Raw genomic sequence first — 11,176 nt, 5'->3', positions numbered from 1 at the left:
GCAGGGCTGCTCTCAACCCCTTCATCCCCCAGCCTGTATTGTTACAGGGGTTTGCCCTGACCCAGGTGCAGGACCTTGCACTTGGCCTTGTTAAACCTCATGAGGTTCACACAGGCCCACTTCTCGAGCTTGTCCAGGTCCCTCTGGATGGCATCCCGTCCCTCTGGCATGTCGACCGCACCACTCAGCTTGGTGTCATCTGCAAACTTGCTGAGGGTGCACTCGATCCCACTGTCTATGTCATTGATGAAGATATGCAACAGTACTGGTCCCAATACAGACCCCTGCGGGACGCCACTCGTCACCAATCTCCATCTGGACATTGAGCCGTTGACCACTACCCTCTGGATGTGACCATCTAACCAATTCCTCACCCACTGGACAGTCCACCCATCAAATCCATACCTCTCCAGTTTAGAGAGAAGGATGTTGTGGGGGACACAATTTGTCTAACATCAGCTACTGGATCTTGAATGTTTTCTCTGCCAGGTTAAAAAGATGTAGCCACAAGATTTTCCTTCTATGTTTAAGGGCATACCCATGGTCATTATATCTCTTCTCAACTTCTCTTTGAGAACCTGCACACTCCTGAGCTCTTTCAGACCTCATCAGGCTTGTTCTCTGGTCCCAAAACAGTTTCATGGCTTTCATTTAAATTATCCTTGTGTCGCTACAACTTTCTCAAAGTATAAACAGTGGGCCTGGAAGCAGTAATCAGACAATACTATGGTTTCACTTCACTATTTCTACTTGATGAACCTATTTTCTGTATCTAACAGGAATTCTTCCTACAACTTCACAAAACCTTCACAGTGAAGTAGCTGTTTATGATGCTTCAAAAATCCTTCTCAATTTACCGTTTTTCAAGAACTGAGATTTTGTTTTTTACATTTTTAAAGGGTTTTTTTTTCAAATCTTACTCCCAAGGTAACAAGACAGCAAAACAGGTAACACCACCGTACATTTGTGTTTTTACTGAATGATGCCAATGGTGTGTTTTAAGTGAAAGTTGTCCTGCATAAATTGAAGTATACTACATCAACATCCCACGTGTAAACTCATAAATAATAAAAAAAAATAGCCCACTAACATTTCCACCAAACAACGTTCAAATGGAATTCAGTGCATTTTTTTGCCTTTCATTCTTTGCTGATAAAATCCCAAGTTCACCGGTTCACTGTTTGCTGGTGCTGATGCTAGGTGACCGGTCTTCAACTCTTCTGTTATCACCCTTGCTCTTTTAAAGGTTGAAATTACTTTGGCACACCTTTCGTTCTTTGGAATTCCGTTTTCCAAACTTTAATTAAAAGTAATACTTGTGGTTCAGAGATTTGAATCTCCACTACTTAAAGGCCTGCTTAAGTCCCTAGCTCAGATCATGCATAGTAATGTAAAGCCCCACTGTTCAACATTAGCTCTCTAAAGCAGGTTGTCTACAGCCACACTACATAGCATTTTGTCATGGGTCACTGCTGATTCTTAGGTTATTGTCATTTTTGTACTTTTTAATTCAAAGTATATTCAAATACTGAGGGCTGCAGGGTTTCTATAGCATGAAACTATAAGCATGCAAAAGTAGATGGGAGTGTTGGAAAGGGAAAAGCGTTGGGGAAGAATGGAAGGACCCAACCTAGTGCAACCTGCTGGGAGCAGTCCCTGGAGAAAAGTGTGCCCACATCAGCATTCAAGTTCATCTCAGAGGGAACAAGTCGATTGACTCGCAAAGTGAGCTTAGCATTGAACCACTATTTGCTCAGCTGGAGACCAGCAGGTGGGAAAGAACATTAGCTGACAACTATACATGCATTTTGATGGACACAGTTCTATTAGGTCAAGTGTCTTGGCCTGATCATCATCCAGCTTTTTTTTTTTTGTTAACAGACTTTTTGGTTAATATAATTGCCCAAGAAACAAAAACTCCCTAATGGTAAGATGGAGACTTCAGGATCGTATGTTTGTCTTTTTGTTCTACTACTCTACAATCTCCTGTAAAATTATTTTCTTACTTAACTTTATATTTCTAAAATGTAATTATACATTATAAACATCAGGGGTCCTGAAAGTTATCTAGAATGCCATGCTCTCTGCAGGACTGGATTCATGATTGTGCTTAAGCTCTCACAGCTGTGCTCTATGTGACACTAAAGATACTCGGTATAAGAATGAGAAACTAAGTAATAGGCAGGACTGCATTTTATTCACAATCACTGAAAAGGAATGGGAATAAACAGTCAGTTCCTGCCATAGGTCACCAGTGGCACTCTGCAGAGTCTTTGCTAGGTCATGTGCTGCTTGACTAATCATAATTAACCTCAAAAAAAGGACAAAGCGACAAAATTTGCCAATGATAAAGTTAGTGAGGGTAGTAAGACTATGGCAAACTGTGAAGAACTGCAGAAAGACATGTAAGACCAATTAGAAAATGACAGATGCGATTCAGCATAAATAAAAAATTATACACATGGAGATAAACAACTGTAGCTTCACATACAAAACAATTGCTTCTGAGCTTATTATTACCACTCAAGAGCGAGATCCTGCAGTTACGATAGAAAATGCCATGAAAACAGCTCAGAGCTCAGTTCAAATTAAAACAGTCAAGTATTAGGGATTACTAGGAAAGGAATAAATAACAAGAAAGCAAACAAACAGGCCAGTACTTAACTACATGGCTAATGCTGCACGCAGTTTTGGTTCCCTTCTCAGAAAATATGAGACCCAGAAAAGTTTCAAAGGACAATAAATACAGAAGCTATTCTATGCCTTTAGTTAGCCAAGGAATATGTTAACTAACACATTTCAGTTTAGAAAAGAGGAAATTTAAAGGTGAGTATGTTATACATCTGCAGAATCATGACTGGCACAAGCCTGACAGGTAAAAGTTTATTGTGCAGGGAACATTAAATCAACCTAGTAAAAATCAGGTTCAAAATAAACAAGAAGTGGCAATTCTTCATGCAACAGACATCGATTGATAAAGGCTGCTGTTATTCAGGAAGCGTATGTCATCCAAGGGAAACTGGACAAGTACTGGAAAAAAAGCATTGGGAATTACTAAATAGAAAAACCATATGATGTTCAGGAAAGCCTGGAATAGAAGACACTTGGAAGCTAGAACACAGAAGGAAAAGAACCAAATGTGCTCGCATTGTTCTTATCCTTCCTCAGGCATCTGCTTTTGACTACAAAAGAGGCTACTGTGTTAGAAAAACCTTTGGTCAAGACCCGTATAGCTACTTCTACGTTTATCTTTTCCAGAGTTCCAAGAGCAGGTAAGTAAGGAGCCCAGAGGAAAAGCACATGCTGTTTGCTTGGCTTCTTATAGTTAAATGTAGTAGAAGGTGGTATGTCACAAATGCAGCCAAGGCTTCTCAGCCATCAACGCCAAGTCTGAGCACGCGCGTTCACATAGTGGGGATGCTAATAAAGTGACAGACTTATGTTACAGCACAGATACGTTTCCAGGATGAAACTTCCTACTAGAGGGATTTTCTTCTTTTTTTCTTACCAGGAGGAAGAAAAAAATATTTCTTGTGTTTGTTCTGGACAGTACCCCAAATTAAAAGTAATCAGGAGTTCTGTTATACCAATTCCTAAGCACATTTGTTCCATGCAGTATTGTGAAAGAAACTTTGCCAAGTATGCTGAGGAAAAGTATATAGACTTTCTAGGTAACCACAGATCTGCCAAATTTAAGAAACATCTCTTCCCTGCTTTCAGCCCATATATGTTAAATATTCAACCTTAAGGTTTGAATTTCATTTTGTAAATATGAACTATCAAGTATAACCAATGTTGCCACTTAGTTCGATGTAATGATGAAAATGATGCATTTTTTGTTTTGTATCAGTGAAATTAGGTTTTTGAATGTCAAAAACATGTCCTGCTTCTATAATTCTGCATGACAAATGGTCTACCAGCAAAGTCTAAGTGCATAAAACCAGTAAGTTTATTGATGATAAAATGGTAGGTGCAACTTACTGGACAGATCAAGAATTATATATGAATTGTTCTCATACTGCATTTGCAAGCTGGTTCTAAGCATTTCAAGGACATAGAACCAAAACTGAAATCAAAGTAATCAATAGAGTAACATTCAAGGGAAGGCATCAGAATTCCTGTACTGCCCAAAGATCTGGCAATGGAAGAAAAGGAAAAGCACCAGCAGAAACATGCACTCCAATAGGATTTCATAACTATTATTCTGGGCACATTTGCTATATTTTACAGAAAACTCTCAGAATTTAAGTTTCATGGGTGAGAACTCACAGACTTAGACGCGGCTCCTGAAAACAGCAAGAATGCTCCCCAAGTCTTTTCTCATTTTTGAGATGTAGCACTGAGTCTAGATAAAGTTAAGTAATAATTGCTAATTTCTGTTGATCTGACCTGGCATTTTCATTATGTTTTACTGACTTTTCAGACTTCCTAGGATATATTTCATTGTTGGTATCTTTTCATACTAGGGATACCTTAATGTTTTCAAAAAACACTACACTCAGTATTCAAAAGTTATAAATCTGAAGTTAAAATCCTTTGTAAATTGGTGTTGTAAGTGTTCATGAGCAAGCAAAATGATACCACTTAAAAGTCCCCCAGTTTAGTTATCCAGAAGTTTTCACAGCATCCTCCTGGAATGATTTTCAGCCAGGCTAACTGGAAATAATGGTGATTCAGTGTAATATAAATATTATTCTATTCTCTCTGCCAGCAATATGAAGTATTTAGCCTCCTGAATCACTTTTTGCAGAGCTATGACCTAGAGTGCATATGATGTAAACTCTTAAAATAGAAAGAATTTTTTTCTCTGCACAAATATAAGATTTGGCTTAACTAAGATTCCAGGTTCATTTCTAAATGTGTTCCACCCTATTAACCTTGGAGATTACACTAGGTCCCATTAGCAGTGCACCTTGAAACCATGCTAACAAAAAACCGAAAAAGCTTGAACAGCAGCAGATGAAGAAAACACAAGAAACCATTTTCTTATGAAGTAGAATTCCTGGATGCAAGGATATTTACTGGAAAGTAACATGATAAACAGTTTACCATATATACTATAAATATTTGTTTTGGCATCAGTGAAGATTCCTAGTGCTGAATGAGAAGACATTGCTATAGCAAATGACTGTTTAAGATTCACTGATTCCCATCAACCAAATCTGATGCTTCTCATATACTTGAGTAGGCAGTAACGATATAGCCCTAATATTTTTAGGTCTAGTGATCAGGACAAATGTAACAAATGTAGCATCTGAACTCTGTAAAATATTCCATGTAATCTAGAATTTAAATTTACATACATTTCTGCATGGGTAACTGAAGTTCCCTTGTTATTCAAGTTAAACACTTTTTCCAACAATTTGATTCAAAAAGACAATTCATTACCTACATTATCAAGAGTCCTTTATTTCTTACTTTCATATTGAGACTTAAGTCACTTCCCTTCCCCTAATTAAAATAAAGTCAGGATGGGCTTCATTCCTATCTGGTCTATAAAGAAAAACTGAAATTGTACATGTAGTTTTTCATCAAAGCAAGAGATAAAAAACAGAGTATATTAGCACTTCTAAAGGATGCATTAACAAGCTATACTCATCATAACAATATTTGTTGCTACACACTAGTAAGTTGAGCAAGTGTGCAGTATCTGACATGGTTTAAAAATACTGGATGCCAAAGAGCAATTGCACTATATTCACAAATAGTTCACAAAAATACCAAATAATGAGATTACTGGTGAACTTATCTTATTAAACAACTTTTCAAAGCTATTCTATACATCATCCTTTTCAAGAAGATGACAGAAATATTCTGAAACCTTCACACACACACTTATTTAACTTTCTTTCTGAATAGTGGCAATCTTCACAGCCTCTGTTAACTTCAGCTTGGCATTCTTCTCACACAGAAATCTTCTCCCATGTCAGCCTGTCATATTTTCAGCGGCCTAGAAACAGAAAAAACATTTATTGCAAATCACCAAAAGTAGACAGCATGCAGATTAAATTTAATCTTTTCTTGTAACCATTTTAATTTACCTAGAGAACTTAGAAGTCTAAAAATAAGCTACTTAGGAAAACTGTAAGATGTGTTGTGCTGTTCTCCAATGAATACTTCTATTCTTCTTAAAAATACTATCAACTGCCATCAGCCTTTATTAACGTAGCCATTACCATTTGCTTGTGTTAAATTGTATATTCTGTATCTGAGCAGCTTGTATCCTGTACATTTTACCCTAATGCTTACAGGAAGTGCTCAAATGCATTAATTTTTTTCCTTTGGAGTTTACTTCTTTATACATTTATAGTAATTATTACTCCCACTCATACAGATAAATTATTGACACAAAACTTGGAAGAATGACACTAATCATAACTGCATAAATCACACTGCCAATTATTTGATCAAGGTCATCAGTAAGTATTTTTATTACTGAATAACTCAACCCAGCCAACAAGGTACAGTTGTTGGAGACTGACATTGGTAAATTTTAAGCCAGCTACGGGACAAAGAGGCAAAGGATAGCAACAGGAATGATAAACCGGTAAAAGCAAAGGAAGAAGTAAAACAGCCCTCCATTACTTATATGTACAGTTAAATATATATGTATGCACACATTTAAGCATGTACCCAAATATGCATGAGCATGAATACAGAAAAACGTTAAGTTAAAAATGAAGTAAAAAATTTGAAAACTGGTGACAAATAGTCTTGACTAGCATCCATCTAGTTAAAAATGCATAAGTTGAATTTTCTAAGAATCAGAGTGCAGTCTTCCAGAACAGAGACAGGCAGGCTAGATATAGGTTTCCCCTCCACCTCCCCAGAAATAAACAAAATAAGATACAGTGGAAAAGAAATCATGATGTTTCGGTAGACAGTAAAGAATGAAAATCCTTTAAAAGGCAAGTGAGGATTTTTTTTAAACCACAGTTGCCCTCTCTACTAGCTAAACAGGTAAATGCTAATTATGAAAAGCCCTATATATACACACACCATGAAGTCCCCTCTTGTTCTTCTCTGGAGAGATTCAAAGCACAGGTTAATGTGGTAAAAGCAATATGTGAAGATTACATTAGCAAGCTGCACGCAGCTGTTTACAAGTACTGCTGCATACTATTAGGCCTGAGGTTGTAGAAATGGGGTGATATGGGTTAAAGGAGAAAGTAGCAATCTATTTGTGATATGATGCAGATAAGGGGGCAAATGGTGTCTACAAATGCCCGGAATAAAAAGCTGTGGGTTTTGGTCGTTGTTTTTTTTCCCTTCAAAAGAGTTAATCTAATTATTTCTGAAAAGATGTTATTCGTACCATTTCTTGCTTCATTCAGTTGTATACATTGCCTTTTCTATGGAACAGTTCATTTCCTTGATTTAAAAATGAGTCATATCTTGAAGTACAATTAGCAAATTGAAGCATAGCAAGTTGAACATAGATCTGACTCCTAAAAAACAAATCTATAAGCTTTTTAGGCAAAAGCATTACCTTTAGAGCTTCTGTAGCCTTACGCAGTTCTTTAATAACAGATGATAATGCTTCTGGATTTATCCCCTGTTCACAAAGCCGCACACAAATAGACAACGTCTCCATATCCAAGCCAGTGTTTAATATTCTTGAAATCTCAAACAGAACTGCAACAGAAAAAATGAAAGCACTTTAGTCCCTACAGACTGAAATTTCAGTGATTGAAAATGTTATTCATCAACATTTAATTTCTAGAGAGTAGAGTCTGTGAACGTGACAGTTGTGGAAAGCTCTTGCAGTCTGAACCTCAACAACAGCATTCATGTTCAGCTTTCCAGCATAAGATAGAAGCCACAGCTTCTAACATAAGTACCATGTTTTCCTAGTTCAGCAAACTTAATACTGGATAATGGGTTTTGAAAAATAAAAATTAGGTGAAGAATTCAATAACTAACATGCTTGCCAATTACGTAAAAGGTAGGCTACAATAATAATATGTGCTTTTGAACTCCAGATACTGATGAAGTCCTGCTAAAATGGACTGGAAGCACATTCTTAAAGCTTTTACAGAGAATGTCAGGGGTTTTCTAGCCACCTCCTTCCGTAGCTAAACCTGGCTTTAGGTCTAACATTAACATTGGTTTAAGGATAAGCAATACTATTCGATTTTTACATGACCTGACTCAAAAGCAGCACCACATGTCAGTATGAAATGTTTTGGAGAAGGAGATTCCAGTCAGCTTTGTGCAGAAACAAAGATCTCTCTCTCCTTCTAAACCTTCCCTGGAAGGCCGCTTTTCTTTCTCATAAACAGTTTGTTACATATGTAACAGAACAACTTGCTGAGATTTTATTTCTGGTTGCTACAGTAATCTCCATCCTGAGGCTAAGCCTCTAGCAATACAGGTTGATTTCGAACAGATGGTATTCATGCTGTTTCTGTAATTAAACCTCCCCCAAACTAGGAGAAAGTGAAGTAGAAGGTCTTTCTTACCACGTAAAAGCAGCATGGCAAGTGACTACTGTCCACTTGACAGCTACAAAAATATTCTACTGTAGTATACCAAAGACATTCTGCAGCATACCCTCAGAGTCAGGCTTACCCAGGCCAAGACATTAGAGGCCTAATGCACCCACTCAATTCCACTGAAGTCACAGGGAAATGTCAGATGCTATGAAAAAACCCTCTAGGTGTGATAATACTCTTGAAGCCCACACAAGTAGGTTGGATTAAGAATACGCACAAGTTTAAGACATGAAAGCAGTTTGTCAGACCAAAGCCCTAGCTACAAGCCACGAGGGAAGCTTCCTGCTCCACAACAAGGCTTTCTGTTCCCAATGGACTGAAGGCAAACCATTCTGAACACATTACACACGCGCACCCTGTCCACATGAAAGCATCTTCAACAGCCAGATAAAGCAACAACAAATTGATGCATTTGCAATAAAATGCAATTGAACATTAAGAGCTACAGAACTAAGAAATTCTGACAACTTACCAGAAAAATAATTCTTACTTTCTTTAACCATTTACAGTTTATTATAAAATTTACTAAGCATGTGATGTATTTGAAGGCAGAGCAGTAAATCTAACTAAAGATAAGTTCCAATTTCCTATGTCAGCAAGAGTTGTAGTCACTCATTTCTAATAGGAAATATCTTTAGGTGTTGAAGCAGCATCTTTGGCAGAGAGAGATAGCAGTTTCTCCATGAAAAATCTGAGCTCTTAACAACAATTCTGCAGAAAACAGCTGCTAAATATTTATAACTGACATCCTAGATTAAGCATTTTACTTGTCTAAACTACTAAAGACATAAAAGAGCACTTTTTTTTTAATAATTCTACCAACCTATTTGCTTCCATTAGATGCGTATTACTTATGCAGTAAGTTAAGACGCAACACAGATTTCATGTTCAATTAAAAAAGGCCTAAAAAAATTATCCTACAAGTATTTCTTTCTACTTATTATGATGGGCCCTCATCAAGAAAAATCTAATTACACAGACACAGCTATCACAGTGGTTTACATTTTCAGTTACTTCAAAGCACTTTAAATATTCTTATAATGGAAATTTCAAAAGATTAAATTGAACAGTAAAAAAACCCAAAACAATTTATTTATTGAGTGCAGTAAAAGTTCAAACATGAGTGTATTTCTAAGACTCTCTAAGTAAATCTTTAAAGATCAAGTGTATTTTTAAGTTAATGGAGATTTGTTTTCTTCTAAAAACACCTGGCCTCAGGAAGAGATTAAATTATGAATGTCCATCCTAAATAAAATATACACATTGTTACACAGGAAGCCTGGGCTCCTAAATCTGAAGGCTAGTACACTTTCCACAGCAGTTCTCAAAAGCCTTACTTTGTCTTTAAATCTGCATATCACCCCTCCCATCTAAAACATTCCTGCAGAAATGGAGAAAGGGTAGGTGTCAAGTACAGTTAGGAGAACTTAGTATCACTGTCCTTCCCAAACAGATCTCTCTCCAGCTGCACAGAATGGTCTTATCCTCTTGAAGCATCAAAGCATAATCCTGCTAGTCCTGCCTTGCCTCCAGCAGCAGGTCAGAGTAGGTAGATCAGCAGCTGAAACACCGATTTTTACACCAGTTCAGCTCATCAAGGTCTTCGCTAAGGAACTGTATGTAACAGTAGCAATAACTATAATGGGAAGGGAAGGAAGATCATGAGAAAATAACAAACACAAAGCAATACCCCCCTGAACACAGTCTCTAGTCCCTCATTAGGGCATTTCCAGAGAAAGTCTTCATATTTAACAACCCTCAGAGGATTTCTTGGCAACTTTCCACTCTGCCTGAAATCCATACGACCTTTTGGCACAGCCATTCCATGGACTTCCAGCTTCACACGACACATTGCTAAGAAACACCTCCTGAACATGCCAGCTGTGATTCCTCATAGTCAGGCTGGAAGAGAAAGTGAACACCTGATCCCTACTCACCCTGCTCACGTTTCTCACGGCTTATAAATCTTGGAAATATTTCCCACTACTCCCAGTGCCACTTCTCTCACATTGCCCATCCCAAAAGAGCGCGCTCTTTTTTTTTTTTTTGTATTGGGAGCTATTCTAATTCTGTAACACTGACTGCCCTTCTCAAAACTTTTTCGCTGTAGATCTTTCTCATAGTAATTTACTTGGGTTTTCTGACATGAGCAGTCCACAGGAACAAGATAGTGGGGTTAAGATCAGTTCAGGTGCTGCCACTTACAGCACCACAGGGCTGGTCCTTCCTCTCCCTTCCACACACTTCCTTCCCTCCAGTTTAAATCCAAGATGCACAGAGCCAGGTAACATAATTGGCATCAACCATTTCAAACAATGAGAAAGAATAGCAAAGGTATCTATTTACGAAGATTAATAAGCAACGTTATTCTAAACTAAATGCTTAACAGCTAATTAAAAAAAACAAGGAAAGTTACACGAGTTTCAAAGATACTAGCGCCACACGCGTTATTTGAAGCGTTTCAGACATCACGCGTTACACGAAGTAAAAAGAAATTGCTACGCGCTAAATCCTTAAGCAATTGCAAACCGTAATCCCCTTCACAGGAGGGGCCCTTGTGTTAATTAGGAGCCGGCTCAAGGCCCCGCAGCCTGCGGAGAGGGGCGAGGGCTGGAGCAAGGCCTACTCGGAGCGGCCCGAGGCCGACCCGGGGCTGCCGGCGCGGCGGGAGCGGGGCCCCC

At 38.0% G+C, this 11,176-nt stretch overlaps 1 protein-coding gene across 1 annotated transcript; it reads right to left on the bottom strand.

The window, feature by feature from the left end:
• Positions 1 to 4,990: 4,990 nt before the first annotated feature.
• On the bottom strand, positions 4,991 to 10,347 carry MZT1 (mitotic spindle organizing protein 1). The gene is made up of 3 exons (XM_009323529.1): positions 10,302 to 10,347; positions 7,490 to 7,635; positions 4,991 to 5,950 (listed from the first exon to the last, which is right to left on the bottom strand). Exons 1-3 carry the CDS (start codon positions 10,345 to 10,347, stop codon positions 5,927 to 5,929), a joined length of 216 nt encoding a protein of 71 aa, XP_009321804.1. The 3' UTR covers positions 4,991 to 5,926.
• Positions 10,348 to 11,176: the final 829 nt, after the last annotated feature.

This window comes from Pygoscelis adeliae, unplaced genomic scaffold, assembly GCF_000699105.1.
Source record: "Pygoscelis adeliae isolate BGI_AS28 unplaced genomic scaffold, ASM69910v1 Scaffold44, whole genome shotgun sequence".
Taxonomy (NCBI): Eukaryota; Metazoa; Chordata; class Aves; order Sphenisciformes; family Spheniscidae; genus Pygoscelis; species Pygoscelis adeliae.
Note: the sequence above shows the minus strand (reverse complement) of the source record. Positions and strands in the feature narration are given on the sequence as shown.

Excerpts from the sequence above, each read along its gene's own strand:
- MZT1 (XM_009323529.1), bottom strand. The coding sequence starts at position 10,347 with ATGTGTCGTGTGAAGCTGGAAGTCCATGGAATGGCTGTGCCAAAAG. Across the intron at positions 7,636-10,301 it reads TGGAATGGCTGTGCCAAAAG|TTCTGTTTGAGATTTCAAGA; the intron begins GTCGTATGGATT and ends TTTCTGTTGCAG. Across the intron at positions 5,951-7,489 it reads AGGCTACAGAAGCTCTAAAG|GCCGCTGAAAATATGACAGG; the intron begins GTAATGCTTTTG and ends TTCTGTTTCTAG.